The sequence below is a fragment of the Crinia signifera genome, chromosome 2 (genome assembly GCF_055691185.1).
Source record: "Crinia signifera chromosome 2, ASM5569118v1, whole genome shotgun sequence".
NCBI classification, from domain to species: domain Eukaryota; kingdom Metazoa; phylum Chordata; class Amphibia; order Anura; family Myobatrachidae; genus Crinia; species Crinia signifera.
Genome location: NC_139218.1, coordinates 195,353,106 through 195,377,788, shown reverse-complemented (window position 1 = coordinate 195,377,788; position 24,683 = coordinate 195,353,106). Strand labels below are relative to the sequence as shown.

Sequence of the window (24,683 nt, the reverse complement as noted above, 5' to 3'; positions counted from 1 at the left end):
CAAGCTGAGTGTGGTGTAGCCATTGGTAAAGTGACGTCCAGGCAACTATTAGTGTCAGTATTTCATGATATACAGTCTGTGCAATTTTTTTTGCCTAGACTAGAGATGGGTATACCTTGACAGGAGCCTATAACCAGGAAAAGAAACAGATTGTGTGCTGCTGAGATGGTGCAGCAACTAGTCAACTCTACTAAAGAAGTGGGCGGACTTGGAGGTGATGCACAGGGCATCACACAGGGAAGCGTGTTATACACAAGGGCCTGAAGCCTGCATCCGGTCCTTGTACACTACAGTACTCTAACACACACAGCCGGGCATGCATATAGAATATATATATATATAGATTCTACATGCAATGAATGGACGATCACGCTGCATAGACACAGCCGGCATGCATATAGATTTACATGCATGAACAGCTGTGTCTCGGCAGCGCGACTGTCCATTACCCCCCCAGGAATTTTATTTTTACCCCATTTGGGGTAATTTACCCCTGTTCCCTGACCAATGCCCTAAGCAATCATTTTCTTGCACATATTTAGATCCAGTTACTGTACATATCATGCCCTTAGTAGTGCAAGTTACACCAGTTACAGTTGTCTCCAAAAGTACATTTCGGAAACTATGGTTTTCGGAATAATTTGGATAACCAATACCCAAATAAGGGTATTGGTTATGTACTACCTGTACTTTAAAAAAGTACAGAATAGTCAAACCATATACGTTTTAATGTGACTTTTTTTTTTTTAGTACAAAACAAATCAACATCAGCAAATGTGACTTTTTTTTTATAACTAGGTAACTAAAATACAAATGTGTCCATGTAAATTAAACAAAATTTAGGGGTTTGCCCATTACTGCTACATTAATCAAGTTACACTGGGTTTCTGACTGCTATTCACTACCGCCAAGATATTCTTCAACAAAAAAAAAGGTGTTTTTTTTATAAAAGAAAAAAAATCTCTCAAACAAGAATATTCTTAAACAGAGGGTCAACATTATAATGTTGTTTTAAAATGGAATAGTCTTTTGCATCCAAAGATTGTGTAATTCACTACAAAATTGCCCTCTGCTGGAGAAGAACACATTATCATCATTTTATATAAATGAATACAAACACAAAAGCCTATTTTAGGCTTACGTTTGATGGCTGGCAGGCCTTCTTGTCACATTGCAAACACGGTATTTCCGTCTCATTGTTCCACAATGAGTCACTTCAACCTTCAGACCTGTACCAAGCAGATATTTTGATAAGCACATTAATGAGTTATTTCTGCAAATAGCTGCATAAAGTATGTGCATACCCAATACTATTAGTTTTCCCCTTTGCCATGGTGACTGACTACTCAGTGCACATTGCTAAAAATTATGGGAAAACTAGATTTCACCACTGTGGGTTATGGAGGAAAATATTTGTCTTTGTGAGTTGCCAGAAATATGGTCCTAATGTTGGTAAATCCGGTGAGTTCTTTTATTTCAGAAGCCCCTTAAGCATGGGATTTAGTAAAACCTTCCTTCCCTATAATGGGTTCCCCGCCAAATGCATTTAGCAGAGTCTCCGATTCTATCAGGACTGCTGGTAGGCCCACTCTAGCCAGGACATTGGGGCAGATGTATTAAGCCTTAACAAGAGATAAATGCAAGGGTGATAAGGAGAGATAAACATCCAGCCAATCACCTGCTAACTGCCATGTTACAGGCTGTGTTTGAAAAAAATCAGTTTGGTGGTGATTGGCTGGACGTTTACCTCTCCTTATCACCCTTGAATTTATCTCTTGTTAAGGCTTAATACATCTGCCCCAATCTCTGCTAGCCACATTGCCAGCCTCATATCTTCTTACATACCCCTTCCTGCCCTCTCCGCTCAGTCAAAGACTGTCGCTTCTCCTCTACCCTGGTTACTGCGTCTCACACTGAAATCCATTGGAACATACTCATTTGTTCTGTTGGACTCCCCCCGACAGAGCTTCTAACACGCACTGAAAACTCACCCTGTTAATCATAGCATACCCTTCCAAGGTACTTGTTTCCTAGCACGGCGCCTATCGCATCGCAGACCATAAGGCATACGATGGTGTGCGATGCGATGTTACCCGATGTTACACAATTTTAAATTGTATACCATCGCATTGTATGCCATTGTATGCCATATACAATGGTATAAGATTTAAAATTGTATAAGCACCCTAATGGGTGTTTTCAATGTTAAATGTGCCCCCTTATAAGATAATTAACATTAATGGGTGCTTAGTATGTTAAAAGCACCCCCAACGCCACCCCCACTATCAACGCCAACCCGAAGCGTGGCAAGGGAACCGAGCCCGCGAGGGGCGGCTGTACGCGTCCTCCGACCTTTTCATACCCTCACTATCCACGTCGGTGTGGAGTTGATTTTATATAGTGTGGCGAGCACAGTGAGCCACCAAGCCCGAAGCATGGCGAGCCCCGCGAGGGGACGCAGTATACATGTAAAGTAATATGCGGCAGCTCGCCACGATTCGGGCTCGGTGGCTCGCCACACTATATAACAACAACTCCACGCAGACGTGGATAGTGGAGGTATCAAAAGGTCGGAGGACACGTACCGCCGCCCCTCGCGGGCTCGCTGTGCTTGACAAGCTTCGGGTTTGGTGTTGATAGTGGGGGTGGCATGAGGGTGCATTTAACATTGTAAGCACCCATTAGGGTGCTTATACAATTAAAAATCGTATAGGGGCTTATACAATTTAAAATCGCATCGGGTACATGGCATGCGATGCGATTCGATGTTGTACGACTTAATATCGTGGGCGTCGTGCTAGGAAACAAGTACCCCTTCCAACACATCAGGTCAGTCAACCCACCGCTTGCACCTCAATGACAGCCTTCACCTACTTAGTGGCCACTTAGCCCAGAATTCCTCTCTCCCACAAATTTTTGTCCCTCCTGCTATCGCTATTGGAGACAGGTTCTACCCTTCGCTAATTACTGATTCTACCCTTCGCTAATTACTGAGAAATGCGGTGCTAGTTACCTGTGCTTGGTTTATGTCTTGCTTACTGTAATGTTATGCAGTGTTCTGTGGACCGAGTACTGTCTTACTGTTGCTGTATGTATAGCTCTGCAGACCACTTGTGGCGCCTTATAAATAAAACATAACAATAATAATAGGATCTCTTTTACTCCAGAGGCATGCAGTGTCGCAGCTAAGCGGGGGAGGTTCCAGCTATAAGGACGTTTTGGGACCCTGATAAACGGGGGAGGTAATCAAAATGAAATTTAAAAAGTAAAACTCGTAATAATAAAATAACTATGTAGGTGTTTAGTGTCCATTCTAGCACCCTTCAAAATCTGAGCAGTTCCCTTTTCTAGCCTAGGGTGTCGTTGTCTGATTGGCACTTATTAAGTATTAAGATACAGACTACAATGTGATATAGACACCACAGCAGAGAGCTACAGCCCAGGCAGGAAATGGGAACTGTACAGATTTTGAAAAGTGCAGGGTGTTCAACTAGTGTGTAGCATCTGTCCCAAAACAAACCAAACAAATACAAAATAATCCCTAACATACAGTATATGTATAGCCTATGTGTATGGCGGAATCACTCATAGCACAAAGCATGGAATTCTACTGTTAGGATGGATATAATCCAGGTGCCTTATCCCAAAACAATTTCCATCTAGTTTTTCCTGTAGAGGACGATAGAGTACGTCTATGCAATGCACCTAAGCTACTGGCACTTACCCTTTATCTCTTTGGTGAATTTTACCCGGTGAGAATCAGTCAGAGGTCGCGGTTGTTCATCAATGTTATGAATATCTAAAACTTCACACATGAACTGGATAACGGGTTGTGCTTTGTAGAAGGCAGTGGCAGAGACTGTATGGAAGGAAACAATGCACATGAAAATTTATTTAGTTAAAACAGATTATTCTTTAAATATGTAAAGTATCTCCATACAGTGAATATCTCGAGTATAATAATCTTAGTGATTAATAAATAGAACAGGAAATCTAAAATGTCAGCCATGCAAATACAAGTTCTGCTGCTTGCCCACCACATTTTAGCTATACAATGTGGCACTCCGGGGGAGCAGACAGATCCAATTCACACTTCCCTGTAGTGTGGTTGGATCCTAGAACTCACCACCTAAACTCTAAATCTGCCACTCTAAGGGCCCCCAGACACTTTGAGGGGAGACATTGCATCAATTTCCCCCCCTGAGCTGGCCGGGAGGCTCAAATGTGATTTGGCACTTGATGCGATTTCTTTCCACTACATGACGCCTCATTCTCCTTCAAACTCCCCTCTGCTAAAGACCGCCCATACTTCCTGTTCTCCTCTTCAGAATTTCTCCCATGTCTTATCTTTCCAATGCGTCCCTCCCCCCCATATCTAATCAGATTTACTTTCAAATGGGTCAAATGGATAGACAGTGGCTAGGTCAACTGTCAAAACCAAAAGGTTGACATGAACAAGGTCAACATTGGCAAAACGTCAACATGGAAAAAGGTCAACACGCTTTTTTCCTTTTTTGTGTGAAATGTCAACACCTGAGCATGTGGGCCCCCAATAAGTGTAGTGTGTACCCTCGTATGATTAGCTTCACTCGCCATGTTTCGGGCCAGGAGCTACGCTGCGCATGGCACACTTTACCATTCCCAATCGGAGTCCACATGGATGTTAAAGTAGGAGAAAGTTGAAAAAAAAAAAAAAATAACTGAAAAACTCATGTTGACCCTTTTGTCAATTTCGACCTGTCTCAAACTTTTGTTGTCGAACTATTGACTGTTGACCTATACATTGTCGACCTATAATCCAGATAGTTTTACAATCTCCCTGCCTTTAAACGCACCCCGAAGTTATCTTTTTACTTAAGTCTATACTATAGCCATCTCTACTCACCATCCTTTGTACTATCGAAGCAGTTATAGAAACAATGTAAAATGTGTTATGTAAAGTACTAGTAACTATTGTACCTATGCAATTGCTGTAGGATTTAGAACTATATACAATGCCCTTGTTGCAATATATGGTACTTGTGAGTTATCCGGGCGTCCGATTTTGAAATCGGGTCGGATCGGGACATCGCATCGCATCGCATGCGACCATCGGATGCGATGCGATGCGATGACCCGATTTTTCCATAGGAATCAATGTTAAAATGGACTGAGTCCATTTTAACATGGAATTCAATAGGAAAAAGGGTCCTTTTCATACCCCTACTATCCAAGTGGGCATGGAGTTGGATATAAACCTGTGGCGAGCGTAGCGAGCCACCGAGCCCGAAGCGTGGCGAGCGTAGCGAGCCCCGCGAGGGGACACGGAATACCGTCCCCTCGCGGGGCTCGCTTCGCTCGCCACGCTTCGGGCTCGGTGGCTCGCTACGCTCGCCACAGGTTTATATCCAACTCCATGCCCACTTGGATAGTAGGGGTATGAAAAGGACCCCTTTTTCCATAGGAATCATTTTAACATTGATTCCTATGGAAAAATCGGGTCATCGCATCCGATGATCGCATGCGATGCGATGCGATGCGATATCGCATCGCATCGCATCTGATTGTATGCCTTAACTTAAGGCATACAATCAAAAAATCGGACGCCCGGATAACTCACAAGTACCCAATATATTAATAGAACTTATTATATGTGAAAGACCCAAAAGTTACACAACACAACTATCTGGTCCAATTGTAAAATGAATGACTGATTCTATAGAAATTAGAACATTTTGTAGCATTTAATAGGTTTATTTAATCATTCATCATGGATAAGAGACAAGATATTTGTCAAAAGACACAGGGGGTTATTCTAGTTCACTCTTTCTGATAAATTCCTTCTTAGATGGACAAAACCATGTTCACTGCAGGTGGGGTAGAAGTAAGATGTTCAGAGAGAATTAGATTTGGGTGGGGTTTTACTTTAAAGTCAGATCTTTATTGCAGTGTAAAAATAAAGCAGTCAGTATTTACCCTGCACAGAAAAAAAATAACTCCCCCAAATCTAATTCTCTCTGCACATTTTACATCTGCCCCCCTGCAGTGCACATGGTTTTGTCCATCTAAGAAGGAATTTGTCAGAAAGAGTGAACTAGAATAAGGCCACAGTTACAGTAAGTAGGCTTCGCTACTTCCTCTCCTGCTTTCCTTGCCCCCTCTTACCCTTCCTCACACCTAGGTCTATGGCATAATCGTTTTTGTCTTAATCAGATATTTTTGCACATTCCACGACTACCTTATGTATATTTCCAGTTTGTCTACCACTGCATTGTTTTTTACCTATTTTGTACTACTCTGCAAAATGACAAAGATTATAAAGACAATTATATTGTTTTGCAAAGCTGTAGTTCCTGATACAGTGGATGATTGTAATTCGTATCTAGAAAAAGCACATATGACTGCTGGTAGTTGATACAGAGGGAGGCATCTTAAAAGACAACGGGGGATATCCCAATTAATTGTAATCTGTTTTCTGACGATAAAATTGTCCTGATATCATGATTTATGACAGGGGTCATTTTTCTTTTACCTTGTAAGCTTCAATTTCAATATTAGAAAAACAAAGGAAAAAATAGGGAGAATGTACACCCTTGTACCTTACACACTGGCTATTGATTTGAGTTAGTCATACTGGGTTACCCCTGTTGATTATGTATTTATGTGATGTAAAAGCCTATTGGTAACCTTCAAACATTCAATGTTGAATCACGACTGTCAGGCTGGCCCCACAGCCGTGACCCTGTCCAGTTCTCGGTCTGCTCGACCGAGATTTTGTAGGAGGGATTCAATGCCCCACCTGCCGCAGGCCGAGAAGGGGGCGTGGCCTCGAGAAGCGGCCCGGGAATCGGTGAGCTGCGGCCAGGAGCTTGTCAATTCCAGGCCGTTCTTGGCAGAATGAGCCCGACTGCTTGTGAAGTCGGAATCATTCTGCCCAGATTAGGGATGCCAATCCCGGGGCATTTTTTTCAATCCCGGGATTCCGGGATTGAAAAATGCTCAATTCCGGGATTGAAAAATGCTCAATCCCGGGATTCCCAGGATTGGCATCCTTAGTTCACAGGCATGTGCCTCATGGTCGGCCGGTGCCGACCCGCACATTTATTTACATTGGCAGGCGGGCGGCCGGGAGTTGGTTCCGAGGTGCACGGTGCCTCCGGGCTCGTGCACCTCCTCATCAGCACTGCAGCTGGATAAGAAGCAGGGAGGAAGGCGCAGGTGAAGGCGTGGGCGGGCCGGCGTCGGTGAAGGGGCGGGCAGGCAGGAGAAGAGGTGGGGGGTTGGCCGTACGCTGCGCAGGCCGCACGCAGGGGTCAGGAACAGCCGGGCAGCGTCTGAGCGAGTGCTCAGACGCTGCCCGGCATTAGACTGTGCATGCGCAGTCTAATCCCGGGATTGGATACTCCAATCCCGGGATTGAAATCCCGGACTTTATAGGGCCAAATCCCAGGATCCCGCCGATCCCGGGATTGGCCACCCTAGCCCAGATCCCGTTAAATGCTGTCGAGGTAGACAGCATTGAATAGGGCCACGCAGCCATCTCCGCTGGCAGAAATGGCTCTGGGAGATTGAATACCCCCTTTAATAGTATACACCTTACTCATCAATGGATAAATATGATTTATAATAATAAAATCCATTTTATGGTCAGCACCTCTCCATTGCACAAAACTACTGGTGTCTGGAAAATCCAACAGACGATCTTAAATCCCCGATCCTCAACCCAGGTAAAAAGAAGGGTCGGAGACCTGGGTTTTAACACCCGGGCTGACCCTTTCAGACATACCAAAATCCTGGGTTGATGCGCGTTCATGTGTAAAAACCTGGGATTTTGCCGTATGTCTGAAACACAGCTCAGAACTGGGATATGCCTGTAAGCCATAGATTTCTTATACAGTGCTGGAATCTATGGGTTTTCCGTGGGTGTAGCAACAGCAATTATTTCCCTGTAGCACCTGAGGCTGCAAGCAAAAATTCTAAATTGAGATAAGACCAAGCAAAACATTGCATACCCTTGGTTTTTATTTAACTGTTCTTTTGTCGTAAGTGCATTACTGCACATTAAAATAGACATTTTTTTCTCTAAATGCATAAAAGACCAAAGGCTGGTATTGTACATACAATTTATAAGCAGATATCTGCAGTTAATTAATATCATCAAAGTCTGGGGGTAAGTGCTTTGCTGCAAACCATCTGCTTCTTAAAATTTGTATTGTGCTGAAAATGTACATGTCGGACAAGTTTTAGTAAACAGTCGCTTTGCCATTTGGGATCCGCCACTGATTGAAGGGAAGTTTCAGCTGACTGTAAAGCTGCCCACACACAAATAGATTTTTTAAACGATATGCCCGTTTTTCACCAATTGGAACAACCTATCTTTTAAAAACCAGTCCATGTGTGAGCATGATAACAATGCAATGAGTGTACCTGCTGGCTATTCATCTTGCTTGCTGATTCCTTCAGCATGCAGAAGGATAACCACCTGTCTTGCAAGATTTGGCACACATTGTTCCGTAAATGATGTAGCAATGATGTGTTAATGATTTGCAGTCATTAAACGACTCATCAAATCCTCTGATTGTTTACATCGCTAGTTCACAAAGTCGGTCATCAAAACCAGACACAGTGCAGGTATTCCAGGTCTCCTCACAGAATCAAGTGAAATAATTAGCTTCACCTGTGGATCTTTTGTGTCAGTGAGTAATGTCCGGTGACCTGGAAAACGTGGGGTCCTGAGAACAGAGTTTGAGAACCACTGGTTTATATAATCGTTGTGTGTGTTTGCATGACATTGTAAGGCCAGGTGTGTTTTGAATTTCAAGGGAAATAGGGTGACAGATTGCATTGTTCATAAAATCGTGCCGTGTGTGGGCAGTTATTTTGATCTAAGCTAAGCCATTTGCCACAACTAGGAGTTTGTGGACTCAGTCGTGACCTTGGTGGTCTGGTGGCTGGTGCAAACTGTCACACCGGATGGTCGCAGGCTGCGGTCCCAGGACAAGCTGTGCTTGGGGAGCTAGAAGCGTGGTGGCTCGGATATAGGACCTGCGCATAAACCCCTTGGATGTGAGACTTGGCTGAACTCCTTGACGAGGGTGCGGAGTATAACTGCCCAGCTGTCCCCCGCAAAGAGGTTTGGGTTTTGCTGCGTCTGGACAGCAGGTCGAGGCCCTTTGCTAGAAGTGCTCACTGATGGTGAGAGGCTGTGCAGTTGAGGACTTGACAACTAGGACAACTGAAAGACGGACCGGCTGCAACAGACTGGAGTATAGCTGAAATGACCGGGTAGGCCTCAGAGGGATAAACTGAACTTGCCGACTTGGTGTTGACACTCCAATTGTATAATAGAGACTAAAGGCTGACTTGGCTTTAACACGGGAACAGGTGACAGAGATAACAGAACTGAAATGGCCGACTTCGCGTTGACACAGGAACGGGTGACGGGGATAACAGGACTGAAGTGGCCGACTTGGCGTATAACAGATAACTGAAGAAAACCGCAACTCAGGATGGGCCACTTGGCATATAGCGGGTAACTGAAGAATACTGAGGATAAACACAGGAGCAGGAATAGGACTATTTGTAGACTGGACCGGGAACGCTGGACCAGACGGACAAGCAGAGCCTCTGGGAGCTGAATGATGAAGACTCACGCAGGGACTCCAGGAAGCAAGCTTGAACAGTGAAGAGCATCTGGAACATGCAGCAGGAAGACAAGTTGCTGAAGGCAGTTTCTGGGTCTGTGAGCAGGATATTTAATCCCCCTTACTTGCATTGATTGATGGAAAGGCAGGGTTGCCTACCCTCCTGGAATGGCTGAGAGGGTCCCGGAAATCGGTTCCCCCTCCCGGCCCCCCCGGAAAGGGGGGCAACCCTCCCGCATAAACCCCAATCTCCTGCGAACCACCCCTCGGCGGGGTGGTCTGTGGGTAAAATGATGCGATTGCGTCATTTTAACCCCGCCTCCGCAGTGCAAAGCCTGAAATACCGGCATTGCGCGGGAGGCGGGGCTAAAATGACGCGATCACTGTAGGCACGGCCCTCAACAAGAAAGCCCGTCTGTGGCTCCACCCCCAATCCGCCTCTTTTTAACTCCTGGCAATGGCCCCGCCCCCCTGCATAACAGAGCTGGCTGCCATCTCCCGGAAGGCAGCCAGCAAAAGTCGGCAAGTATGAGGAAAGGACAGAGGGGAATCTGCAATCTGAAGGTGCCCATACACGTTCAGATATGGGGCTGTGCGTTTTGTACTTTATAATGTGCCGTGCGATTTTGGCACTTGTAGGGGGATGCGATCCCCCTACATGTGTGGGTGCGGTGCGATGCAATGCGATGCGATTTTAGTCATTTTATTTTAAGTTGATAGCTACTAATAAACATTGCATCACATCGCATGTACTCCTGTACTGATGCGATGCGATGCAATGAAGCACAAAAAGTACTGCATGCAGATACTTTTTGTGCTTTACAATATTGTACCTGCAGGGACGCGCAACGCACATGAGATGCGTTTTGTACTTTAAAAGTACAAAACGCATGTGATAATCGGAACGTGTATGGGCACCTTGAGGCCTGAATCCAGAAGATCTCAGTCTGGATTTCCAACAGGTGCACAATCAATGAGCAAGCAATGCACAGACTGACTGGCAACATGAATGGAGATAGAACTGAGTCAGACTGAGACACAGAGCAGAATCACCAGTCAGGTAAGCTTGAATAAGCAGATCTGTGACACCCTTCTTCGATCTGCATCATTTTTGAAAACCACTGCAATGAATTTATGTTTAACATGGTTCTAAAATGTATAATTAAGCTGGTATGGGTCCAAAGAGTGTGGGATCCCCCTTAAATTTCTGCAAACCAAGTATTCTACCCCCACACTATCCACCAGGCCTGCTGGCTACACATTTGTCAGGCAAGTCACAGGTTTGCAAAAAAAATAAAAAATTTACAAAGAACAGTGCTTAATTATCCATGCAGCTTTTTAGACAAAACACACCTAACAGAGTTTTGGGAGTTTCCAGCGGTTTTCCAATCAGTCCCTTTTTAAAATGTGCTTATAATAAAAAAAAAAAATTGGGATGGCAGGTACTTGCTACTAAACTGTGGTTTAGTGACTTATTACATCTTAACCCCTTCCCGACAATTGACGTACATTTACGTCATGGTCGGGAAGTACTTCCCGACACATGGCGTAAATGTACGTCATGGCATTTAACTGTCACCGCGTCTATAGACGCGGTGACAGTTTCAACATGTCTGCTGTCCCTGACAGCAGACATGTCCGTGCATGCCCAGGGGGGGCTGCGATGCCGCCCCCCCGTCGGCGATCGCTGTGATTGGCTGTTCAGTGTGAACAGCCAATTACAGCGTTTTCTGTGTCACCGGCGAATAACGTTCGCCGGTGACACGCGATCGGAGGTGATTGGTGCTGTAAAGTACAGCACCAATCACCGCGGGGTGTAAGGGTGACACTGGTGTCACCCCACCTCACCCCGCCCGCCCCCAAAGGCCGTGATTGGTCCGTCGGACCGACGGACCAATCACAGCCATGGAGGGGGGTTTAAACTAACGGTGACTGCACTGCAGACGCCATTCCGGTCTGGAATTGCGTGCAGTGCGGTCACCGTGCCTAGCTGCCGCGATATACTGACCAGAACCTTGCAAAATACTTACCTGATCCTTGCAAATATCTTGCCTGCTTCATCACTGCTTGTAGTGTGCTGGATGCTTCCTGGATCCTGTTACTTGTGACTTCCTGTGTTGTGAACTTGTGCTGCTGCAGTGTAATAGCGTTAGTTAGATAGAGAGAGATAGAGAGAGATAGTGTCAGAGAGTGCTATATTTTGTGCTGCTGCAGTGTGATATAGTTATAGAGAGAGAGAGAGAGAGAGATAGAGAGAGATAGAGAGATATAGAGAGAGAGATATAGAGAGAGAGAGAGAGAGAGAGAGATAGAGAGGCCTAGTGACAGAGAGTGCTATATTTTGTGCTGCTGCAGTGTGATAGTTATAGATAGAGAGATAGAGAGAGATAGAGAGAGATAGAGAGAGAGAGAGATAGAGATAGTGACAGATTGTGCTATATATTTTTTATATAACTGACTGCTGCCCCCCCTTTTGTGCTGATCAGTATAAATTAACTGATCAGCAACTTTTTGGGGGCGCAGGTTTTTTTTATATATATATATATATACCTGTCACTGCTGCTGCTGCAGTGTCATAGAGTGTTAGATAGTGAGAGATAGAGAGATAGTGACAGAGAGTGATAGAGAGTGCTAAATTTTGTGTCTGCTGCCCCCGCCTTTTGTGCTGATCACTATATCTGAGGTGATCAGCAACTTTTTGGGGGTGCAGAGGTTTTTTTTTTTTATATATACCTGCCAGTTGCACTGTCAGTTGCACCAAAGGTTGTGCACCTGCTGCCCCTCACTGGTAATCAGTGTCGCATCACTGATCACCTTTTTTTTTTTTTGTGTGTGCTGTGGGGTCTTTTTTTAATTTTTTTTTTACACACACTGTGATTTTGTGGGTGTCCTGTGGCCGCTGTGCGCTGATCAGTGACGTACATCACTGATCATCTTTTTCGGCACAGGGTTGATCTATTTTTTTTTTTTTTTTTTTATCAAATTCCTGTTGCCTTTGAGCGCTGTTCAGTGACGGACGTTACTGACCAACATCTGTGCTCAATTTTTGGCGCAGGACCTTTTTTTTTTTTTTTTTAACCCCTTCAATTTTTTTTTTTTTGTATAAAGTATTTTTTTTTTCTGCACTACATACACACTACACACTACATACCCCCCGGGTTGAAATAAAGTTTGTACCCTCCCCTACACTATACACGTGTTGAAACATTTCACTACCAGTAACACAAAAATAAAAATGGCATCCCAAATGTCATCCCAAATGTCATCCCAGTCATCCAGAAGAATGTATTCAGCGGAGGAGGCATATGCCATGATTGCTTCTGACTCTGACACAGCCAGTGATGCAAGCGGGGAATTTGAAGGATTCGCCTTAAGCTCCTCTTCCTCCTCTGGTGATAAGGGACCCCCTCAAAGACGCCCCCGTAGAGCAGCTGAGACCCCCCCCCCCAATAATTGATCTCGTATGGACCCCACCACCAGACAATTTTGAGCCCCAGGTTCCTGAGTTTTTGGCCATGCCAGGAATCCAATTTGATTCCACAGGTCTCAGAGAAATTGACTTTTTCAAATTATTTTTCTCTGATGATTTTATAAATTTAATGGTGGACCAAACTAATTTATATGCCCAGCAGTTTATTGCTCAAAACCCCACGTCATCATTTGCTAGGTGGACCCTTGTAGATGCAGTAGAGATGATGACGTTTTGGGGTCTGGTGTTTCATATGGGCATAGTAAAAAAGCCAGAAATTAGGCAATATTGGAGTACAGATGTTCTGTACAGCACCCCATTTTACCGTATGGCCATGCCCCGGGCTCGATTTGAGACGATCCTTAAATTTTTGCATTACAATGATAATGCACAGTGCCCACCCAGAGATGATCCCACCTTTGACCGGCTATTCAAAGTCAGGCCGGTCATTGATCATTTCAGTGCCAAATTTGAAGACATGTACATCCCAGATAAATTCATTTGCATAGACGAGTCCCTTATACATTTTAAAGGAAGGGTTAAATTCCGCCAGTACCTTCCCAGTAAGAGGGCAAGGTATGGCATAAAAATGTATAAGCTGTGTGAAAGCACCTCAGGGTACACTCACAGGTTTAGGGTATATGAAGGGAAGGATTCAAGAATTGAACCGCCAGAATGCCCCCCCTCCCTCGTAGGTGTTAGTGGAAAAATTGTCTGGGATTTAGTGCACCCCTTCCTGGATAAAGGTTATCACCTCTATGTGGATAACTTTTACACCAGCATCCCCCTGTTTAAGGCCCTTGGTTCAAAAGGGTACAGCAGCTTGCGGTACTGTGCGCAAGAACCAAAGAGGCCTCCCAAAAACGCACATTGCCCAAGTAATGAGAAGGGGTGAAAGCAGGGGAATATGCACCGAAAATATGTTGTTGGTCAAATATAAGGACAAGAGGGATGTCCTTATACTGACAACAATTCACGGAGACAGTACCACCTCCGTCCCTGTACGAGGTACCAGTACCCACACCTCAAAACCTAATTGTATCCTGGATTACAATAGGTACATGGGCGGAGTGGATCTTTCAGATCAGGTACTGAAGCCGTACAGTGCCCTGCGGAAAACAAAAATCTGGTACAAGAAGCTGGCCGTGTATATCATCCAGATGGCACTGTATAACGCTTACGTGCTATTCCGTTCTACCGGCCAGAGGGGGACATTTATGCACTTTCAAGAGGAAGTCATAAAGGGCCTAATATTTGGGAACCAGCAGGCAGAGGGCCCCAGTACTTCTAGTACTGGCCCCCGTATTGTACCAGGGCAGCATTTTCCTGATGAAATCCCCTCCACTGGAAAAAAGGGCAGGACACAAAAAAGGTGCAAAGTTTGCTATAAAAAGGGAATAAGAAAGCAAACTATTTTCCAGTGTGACACTTGCCCCGACAAACCCGGCCTATGTATAAAGGAGTGTTTTAAAATATACCACACATCTATGGATTATTAGGTTCATAATTTCACCGTGCTTCGGGGGTCTTGCTAATGCCACATAGCACCCACCATTCATTCCACCAGAATCTGAGCCGCAAAATCCAAAAATCACTCCTTCCCTTCTGAGTCCTGCCATGCACCCAACTGGTATTTTTTGGTCACATGTGAGGCATTGCCGTACTCGGGAGAAATTGGGGCACAGATTTTGGGGTGCTTTTTCTCCTTCATACCTTCTGAAAATGAAAAATTGAGCCAGAACTGCATTTTTGTGTAAAAAAATGTAATTTTTCATTTTCACTGCCCACTTGTATCAAAATTGGTGAAACCCCTGGGGGTTTGAAATGTACACTATACCCCTAGATGAATTCCCTGAGGGGTGTAGTTTGCAAAATGGGGTCACTTGTGGGGGGGTTCCACTGTATTGGTGCTTTGGGGGTCTTGCTAATGCGACATAGCACCCACCATCATTCCACCAGAATTTGTGCTGCAAAATCCAAATATCACTCCTTCCCTTCTGAGTCCTGCCACTTTTTGGTCACACATGAGGCATTGCCGTACTCGGGAGAAATTGGGGCACAGATTTTGGGGTGCTTTTTCTCCTTCATACCTTCTGAAAATGAAAAATTTTGAGCCAGAACTGCATTTTTGTGTAAAAAAATGTAATTTTTCATTTTCACTGCCCACTTGTATCAAAATTGGTGAAACCCCTGGGGGTTTGAAATGTACACTATACCCCTAGATGAATTCCCTGAGGGGTGTAGTTTGCAAAATGGGGTCACTTGTGGGGGGGTTCCACTGTATTGGTGCTTTGGGGGTCTTGCTAATGCGACATAGCACCCACCATCATTCCACCAGAATTTGTGCTGCAAAATCCAAATATCACTCCTTCCCTTCTGAGTCCTGCCACTTTTTGGTCACACATGAGGCATTGCCGTACTCGGGAGAAATTGGGGCACAGATTTTGGGGTGCTTTGTCTCCTTCATTCCTTCTGAAAATGAAAAATTTTGAGCCAGAACTGCATTTTTGTGTAAAAAAATGTAATTTTTCATTTTCACTGCCCACTTGTATCAAAATTGGTGAAACCCCTGGGGGTTTGAAATGTACACTATACCCCTAGATGAATTCCCTGAGGGGTGTACTTTGCAAAATGGGGTGACTTGTGGGGGGGTTCCACTGTATTGGTGCAACATAGCACCCACCATTCATTCCACCAAAATCTGTGCTGCAAAATCCAAAAATCACTCCTTCCCTTCTGAGTCCTGCCATGCACCCAACTGGTATTTGTTGGTCACATGTGAGGCATTGCCGTACTCGGGAGAAATTGGGGCACAGATTTTGGGGTGCTTTTTCTCCTTCATACCTTCTGAAAATGAAAAATTTTGAGCCAGAACTGCATTTTTGTGTAAAAAAATGTAATTTTTCATTTTCACTGCCCAGTTGTATCAAAATTGGTGAAACCCCTGGGGGTTTGAAATGTACACTATACCCCTAGATGAATTCCCTGAGGGGTGTAGTTTGCAAAATGGGGTCACTTGTGGGGGGGTTCCACTGTATTGGTGCTTGGGGGGTCTTGCTAATGCGACATAGCACCCACCAAAATTCCACCAGAATCTGAGCTGCAAAATCCAAAAATCACTCCTTCCCTTCTGAGTCCTGCCATGCACCCAAATGGTATTTTTTGGTCACATGTGAGGCATTGCCGTACTCGGGAGAAATTGGGGCACAGATTTTGGGGTGCTTTTTCTCCTTCATACCTTCTGAAAATGAAAAATTTTGAGCCAGAACTGCATTTTTGTGTAAAAAATGTAATTTTTCATTTTCACTGCCCACTTGTATCAAAATTGGTGAAACCCCTGGGGGTTTGAAATGTACACTATACCCCTAGATGAATTCCCTGAGGGGTGTAGTTTGCAAAATGGGGTCACTTGTGGGGGGGTTCCACTGTATTGGTGCTTGGGGGGTCTTGCTAATGCGACATAGCACCCACCAAAATTCCACCAGAATCTGAGCTGCAAAATCCAAAAATCACTCCTTCCCTTCTGAGTCCTGCCATGCACCCAACTGGTATTTTTTGGTCACATGTGAGGCATTGCCGTACTCAGGAGAAATTGGGGCACATATTTTGGGGTGCTTTTTCTCCTTCATACCTTCTGAAAATGAAAAATTTTGAGCCAGAACTGCATTTTTGTGTAAAAAAATGTAATTTTTCATTTTCACTGCCCACTTGTATCAAAATTGGTGAAACCCCTGGGGGTTTGAAATGTACACTATACCCCTAGATGAATTCCCTGAGGGGTGTACTTTGCAAAATGGGGTGACTTGTGGGGGGGTTCCACTGTATTGGTGCAACATAGCACCCACCATTCATTCCACCAAAATCTGTGCTGCAAAATCCAAAAATCACTCCTTCCCTTCTGAGTCCTGCCATGCACCCAACTGGTATTTTTTGGTCACATGTGAGGCATTGCCGTACTCGGGAGAAATTGGGGCACAGATTTTGGGGTGCTTTTTCTCCTTCATACCTTCTGAAAATGAAAAATTTTGAGCCAGAACTGCATTTTTGTGTAAAAAAATGTAATTTTTCATTTTCACTGCCCAGTTGTATCAAAATTGGTGAAACCCCTGGGGGTTTGAAATGTACACTATACCCCTAGATGAATTCCCTGAGGGGTGTAGTTTGCAAAATGGGGTCACTTGTGGGGGGGTTCCACTGTATTGGTGCTTGGGGGGTCTTGCTAATGCGACATAGCACCCACCAAAATTCCACCAGAATCTGAGCTGCAAAATCCAAAAATCACTCCTTCCCTTCTGAGTCCTGCCATGCACCCAAATGGTATTTTTTGGTCACATGTGAGGCATTGCCGTACTCGGGAGAAATTGGGGCACAGATTTTGGGGTGCTTTTTCTCCTTCATACCTTCTGAAAATGAAAAATTTTGAGCCAGAACTGCATTTTTGTGTAAAAAATGTAATTTTTCATTTTCACTGCCCACTTGTATCAAAATTGGTGAAACCCCTGGGGGTTTGAAATGTACACTATACCCCTAGATGAATTCCCTGAGGGGTGTAGTTTGCAAAATGGGGTCACTTGTGGGGGGGTTCCACTGTATTGGTGCTTGGGGGGTCTTGCTAATGCGACATAGCACCCACCAAAATTCCACCAGAATCTGAGCTGCAAAATCCAAAAATCACTCCTTCCCTTCTGAGTCCTGCCATGCACCCAACTGGTATTTTTTGGTCACATGTGAGGCATTGCCGTACTCGGGAGAAATTGGGGCACATATTTTGGGGTGCTTTTTCTCCTTCATACCTTCTGAAAATGAAAAATTTTGAGCCAGAACTGCATTTTTGTGTAAAAAAATGTAATTTTTCATTTTCACTGCCCACTTGTATCAAAATTGGTGAAACCCCTGGGGGTTTGAAATGTACACTATACCCCTAGATGAATTCCCTGAGGGGTGTACTTTGCAAAATGGGGTGACTTGTGGGGGGGTTCCACTGTATTGGTGCAACATAGCACCCACCATTCATTCCACCAAAATCTGTGCTGCAAAATCCAAAAATCACTCCTTCCCTTCTGAGTCCTGCCATGCACCCAACTGGTATTTTTTGGTCACATGTGAGGCATTGCCGTACTCGGGAGAAATTGGGGCACAGATTTTGGGGTGCTTTGTCTCCTTCATACCTTCTGAAAATGACAAATTTGGAGCCAGAACTGCATTTTTGTGTAAAAAAATGTAATTTTTCATTTTCACTGCCCACTTGTATCAAAATTGGTGAAACCCCTGGGGGTTTGAAATGTACACTATACCCCTAGATGAATTCCCTGAGGGGTGTAGTTTGCAAAATGGGGTCACTTGTGGGGGGGTTCCTAACTTTTAGCATCTTATGGTGCCTAGAAACCTACATGGTGCCTAAAAAATAATCTCATAAAAAGGAGGCTCCAAAATCAAGTAGGTGCTCCTTCTATTATGAAGCCTGTGGTTTGGTCAACGTGCACACTAGGGCCACATATAGGATATTTATGAAAACAAAAGAATTGGGGGAATCAATTTTTAGTCACATTTCTCTAGTAAAATGTACTGTGTTCCTTAGAAAAATGTATAAAAATTGCAAATCTGCAAAAAAAATGAAATTTTGAAATTTCACCTACACTTTGTTTTAATTCCTGTGAAACACCTAAAGGGTTAACAAACTTCCAAAATGCTGTTTTGAATACTGTGAGGGGTGCAGTTTTTGAAATGGTATCATTTATGGGGGTGTCTCACATACAAGTCCCTCAAAGTCACATCAGAACTGAACTGGTCCCTAAAAAAATCAGTGTTTGAAATTTTCTTGAAAATTTGAGAATTTGCTATTCATATTTTAAGCCTCCTAGTGTCCAAAAAAATGAAAATGAGGTTGAAATAATGATGGCAACATAAAGTATACATATGGTCTATGTTAGTTATTAACTATTTTGAGTGGTAAGATTATTTGTCTCACAAGCAGAAAATTTAACATTTTGCAAATCGCAAAATTTTCCATTTTTTTCCGACATTTTGGTATTTTTCACAAAAAAACACAGACTGTATCGACGAAAATTTACCACTAACTTGAAGTACAATGTGTCACGAAAAAACAATCTCAAAATCACTGGGATAAGTAAAAGCAAAAAAAAGTTATCCCCACTTAAGTGAGACATGTCAGATTTGAAAAAAAGGGCTCTGTCAGGAACGCAAAAACTGGCTCTGTCAGGAAGGGGTTAATAAGTCATATTGAAACCACTAAAATCTCTGTGGCTTTAGAATCCTATGACTTAATAGAAATAATTGCTGAAATCTAGCAAAATAAATGTAAAACACTGTCAAATAAAAAGCTATTTCCTTATTTTATTTACTACCAGTTATTTATACAGTGCACACATACAGTATCCCACAGTACTTTACAGAGAATATCTGAACATTCACATCAATCCAGTGAAGCTTACAATCTATATTTCCTACAACATTCAAGGGATAATTTTAAGGGTGATTCACATTTGATCAGACGGGGTCAAATTTGGCCCTGTTATGATGGTGGGGGGTTTGCACATGTGTGTATTTGCACATGTGCAGACCCTAGGAGCAAACAGCTTCGGCAAGTTTCACACTCACAGAGCCGTTCGCTCCGCAGGGGCGGGCGGGGACACGCCGGAGTAGGAGAATGCCCAGCGTTTTGTGGGCATCCCAATTAAAATCCAAGGTGTTCCCCTGGAACCAATGCATGCTCAGGGGAGGCGGCTGCCGTCACCCGCCCCCTTTTCGACAACAGCGGAAATAAAAGTAAATTTTCACTGACTTTTCTTAAAGCGGAGAGATTTGTCTCGAGGCACAAATCTTAGGAAGGGTACAGAAAAATATCTGCTGCTTTGAAGGTCCCAATGAACGCAGTGGCCTCCATCATCCGTAAATGGAAGAAGTTCGGAACCACCAGGACTCTTCCATGAGCTGGCCGGTCGTCTAAACTATCCCACAAGCTCGTTGCCTAGGGGTCATCCTCGACTCTGAACTGTCCTTTGTTCCCCACAGCCTATCTGTCTCCAAATCATGTTACATGCATTAAAAAACATATCCAAAATACAACCCTATCTTACAAACCACATTACTAAATCTCTTATCTATGCAATCATTATATCCCGCATTGACAATTGCAATAGTCTTCTAATGGATCTTCCCAAGAACAGACTCTCGCAATTGCAATCAATTTTAAATGCTGCTGCTATGCTGATCTTCCTAGCAAGATGCTCATCGTCTGCCAGTCACTCCATTGGTTGCCTGTATTTTACCTTATTCATTATAATAATTATAACAATTTTTCTTCTTGCATACAAAAGCTATTAACCATACTGCACCAGCATACATCTCTTTACTTTTCACAAAATATCTCCCATCTCGGCCACTCCGCTCTGCAAATTCTAATAAAACAATTGCTTCAGCGAAGTATGTGAAAATAAGTAAGAATGATGTAAAAAAGGAAATCACTTTTGTTTCGTTTCTGTGCTCACGCCTCTTTGTTTTGGTATGCACTTAACCCAGCCCATTATGATAATTTTTGTTAATATATATTGTGTCAATAGCCCAAATCGAGAGAGTGTGTACGGTGGTACAATCTTTTTCTTGCGACTATTTGAACGGGAGTACATCGAACGTCACAAGTAAAATTGTACAGGTGTGTACGCGCGTATCGGCTGGTGTTTCTGGACGGTCGGTCGCGTCTATGGTCGGTCGGACGCAAGAAAGCAAGGATTATACTCACGATAATACCTTTTTTTCGGAATACTTCATGGCAGCCATTACATTGGGTTCATCCCTCTCTCCTCTCCAATTAGACAGGTAGTTTTTTCCCCAGGATCCAGCCCCTCCTCTATATAATCTGGCACCTCCCCATTGACCATAGTCTTTGACTGTCTCCGCCCTGATCCTAGGGAAAAAACACAAACAGGGAGGGCAACAAATTTTTGGGCTGCCATGAAGTATTCCGAAGAAAAGGTATTATCGTGAGTATAATCCTTGCTTTCTCCTTCATACTTCATGGCAGCCATTACATTGGGATGTACCAAAGCAGTAGGGTGGGTTTTCATACTATACCTCAAGCCAAGACTTGCTTAAGAATCTCACTCCCGAAATTAGGGCTTGCGACATCCAACGCATAATGCCTGGAGAAGGTATGCAAGGAAGACCAGGTGGCTGCTTGACAAATTTCCTTAGCCGAAACTTTGGCCTCTCTCGCCCACGAAACCGCCATTGCCCTTGTTGAGTGAGCCTTAATACTTCCTGGAACTTCACGACCAACTTTCTTGTAAGTAAATGCAATTACTTCTCTCAGCCACCTTGACATTGATTGCTTTGATGGAGCCAAACCTTTCTTCGCCCCCTGGGGAATCACGAATAACGCCTCTGACTTTCTGAACCCAGCCGTTCTGTGCAGATATGTCTTGATAGCCCTCAAAACATCTAACGTATGCAATTTTTCCTCTTTCTTAGTCAGAGGATTTTGGAAAAAACAAGGCAAAATAATTTCTTGACTTAAATCAAATGAGGAAACCACCTTGGGTAAGTAGGACGGTCTGGTCCTCAGTACCACCCGATCCGGAAAAATCTTCAAATACTGTTCTTTAATACACAGTGCATGAATCTCTCCCACTCTCTTTGCTGACGTTATTGCTACTAAAAATAACATTTTTCACGTCAGGAATTTTAACTTAGCTCTGTCCAATGGCTCAAACGGAGCCTCCATAAGCCCATTTAGGACTAAATTAAGATCCCACTGGGGGACTATTGACCTAACCCTAGGTCGAATTTTCTTAATAGCTTGACAAAATCTTTTGATCAAGCTATGTTCTGCCAGTTTCTTGTCCAGTAGAACACTTAGCGCCGAGATCTGAACCTTGAGTGTAGACCCCGAAAGCCCCTTGTTAAGACCATCACAAAGAAACTGTAAAACTTGGGGTATACTTGCTTTAGGGAAATCGAATTTGCCTCCTTACCATGTTGCGAACACCCGCCATATTCTATAGTAAACCTCTGATGATACCTTCTTCCTTGCTTGGAGAAGTACCTCGATAACCTCTGGAGATAAATTTTTGCTTCTCAACTGTCGCCTCTCAATTTCCAGGCCGCTAAATTCAATTTGTGAGGTTCCTGACAATTGACTGGGCCCTGCTTGAGCAAATCCTGAGTCACCGGAAGAAAAACTGGGCCTGCAATCGCCATGCTCTCCAACATGGGGAACCAAGCCCTCCTTGGCCAGTAGGGTAGCACGGTTATGACTTGGACCCCCTCTGTTCTGATCTTCCATAATGTCCTGTGAATGAGAGAAATTGGGGGAAATACATACCCCAGGTGAAACTCCCATCTCTGAGACAGGGCGTCCACTCCACTTGACCCCCAAGTCGGGTACCGAGAGTAAAATCGTGGAAGCTTCTTGTTGACTGCTGAAGCCATGAGATCCACCTCTGGCTGGCCGAACTGCTCCACTATCTTCCGGAAAACTGATTCCTTCAGTTCCCACTCGCCTGGAACTATGCTTGTGCGGCTCAGATAATCCGCAAGTTGATTGTTCTCCCCCAGCACATGCAACGCTGACACTGACTGCAGGTTTTCCTCGGCCCAACACATGATATTTTGCACTTCTTCTAAGAGCACATGACTCCGTGTACCTCCTTGTCTGTTGATGTAAGAGACGGTTGTAGCGTTGTCCGAAAAAATGCGCAGGTGCGCACCCTTGATATCTTCGCTGAAGAATCTCATTGCTTTCCACACGGCTCTTAGTTCCTTGTGATTGGAGGAAAACTCTGACTCGCGAGGAGACCATAGACCTTGACACGTTTTGCCCAGACCGTGAGCCCCCCAACCCACGGCACTGGCGTCTGTGGTGATCACCCTGTATTGGGGACTTGCTAGTGAAGATTTTCTTGGCGTTAGTGGATTGGCTTCCCACCATACCAGAGAATCTTTCACTGAATCTGAAATTCTTATTCTTCTTTCCAGAGGCACTAGCCTTTTTGTGTAACTCAGAAGAAACCACTGCAGAGGCCTCATCCTCCATCTGGCCCATGGGACTATGTCCACCGTAGAGGCCATCATACCCAAAAGGCTCATTGCTGACCTTAACGGTATGCGATCTCCCTCGTATATCATAGAGATTAATTGTTGGATCTTTTCGCACCTCTTTACGGAAAGGGACATTTGAAACTGAACGGTGTCCACTAGTACACCCAAAAACTGAAGATTTTGTGTTGGTTTCAGACAGCTTTTCTCCCAATTCACTAGCCACCCGTGTTCCTGTAGAAACTGAATGGTGTAATCTCTTGCTGTTATGACTTCTCCCTCTGATTGTGCCACAATCAATAGATCGTCGAGATATGCCCATATCATGATCTTCTTCTTTCTCAGCTCCTCTATCAATACCACTAACACCTTGGTAAAGACTCGCGGTGATGAGGTGAGGCCGAAGGGCAGACAAGTGAACTGGTAATGCTCGTGACCTATGCAGAATCTCAGATATTTTCTGTCGTCTGGAAAAATGGGAATATGGAAGTAGGCGTCTCTTAAGTCGATGGAGACCATATAATCGTTCTTTCTTATTCCCATCAGAATAGACCTTGTGGTCTCCATATGAAATTTTCTCTTTTTTATGCGCAAATTTAATTTTCTTAAATCTAATATAGTTCTGTAACCTCCAGAACTTTTGCTGACGATGAAGAGACGGGAATAAAAACCGGACCCTCTCTCTCCGTCTGGGACTTTCACCACTGCTCCTGATGTGATGAGTCCTTTTAAATTAAAGTCAGAGCCTCCCTTTCTATCTTCGAAACTGGGAGCTCTGAAACACAAAATTTTGCTACTCTTGGCTTTGACATGAATTCTAGATGATAGCCAGTCTTGACCACCTCCAGAACCCATCTGTCTCGGACGGTCTGTTCCCAGATGTGAGCAAATCCCAATAGCCTTCCTGCTACCGGGACTTGCTCCACCACGGGACCACCATCACTGCTTCTGTGCGGCTCCAGAATTTTCACCTTTTTTCTTAATGTATTGTCGAAAAAATGCTCTGGATGTCCCTTGAGCGTATCTATCCGGGACCGACCTGCCTGGTCTATATGACCTAGCTTGTCTATAAGCTTGTCTCGTAGAAAAAGAGGAAAACCTCCCCCTTCTATCCTGTGGTAATCTTACCGATTTACCACCTGACATTCTTTGAATCATCTGATCCAAGCGACTGCCGAAAAGGAAAGCACCCTCATAAGGCAACGTTGCCAGTTTGTTCTTTGAATGGGAATCTGCCGCCCATGATTTAAGCCATAAGGCCCTACGGGCCACCACCCCTGAAGATAAAGATTTTGCCGCAAAATCTAAACCATCTAAAGAGGCTTCGCACATATAGTCCACCGCAAGCTGAATCTGGGCAAGACTCTTGCAGATTTGATCACGGGAAACCTTTTCTTGTAGGTCTTCCTGTAAGGCGGAACACCAGATCCTGAGTGCCCGGGAGAGTGAAGCCATGGCCACTCCTGATTTCAGCGAGACTTAGGAGGAAATATGCAATCTCTTTAAAGCACTTTCCATCTTTTTATCCATTGCGTCCT

General features: G+C 44.2%; 1 protein-coding gene across 2 annotated transcripts in view; it reads right to left on the bottom strand.

Moving 5' to 3' along the window:
• LOC146060369 (protein argonaute-3) overlaps positions 1 to 24,683 on the bottom strand; it is a 114,786-nt gene that overhangs the window by 30,603 nt on the left and 59,500 nt on the right. For both annotated transcript variants that reach the window (XM_083173506.1, XM_083173507.1), the window contains exons 6-7: positions 3,725 to 3,859; positions 1,142 to 1,229 (exon numbers count right to left, since the gene is read on the bottom strand). In XM_083173506.1, coding sequence (XP_083029632.1) covers positions 1,142 to 1,229; positions 3,725 to 3,859 — 223 coding nt within the window. The remainder of the gene's footprint in view (positions 1 to 1,141; positions 1,230 to 3,724; positions 3,860 to 24,683) is intronic.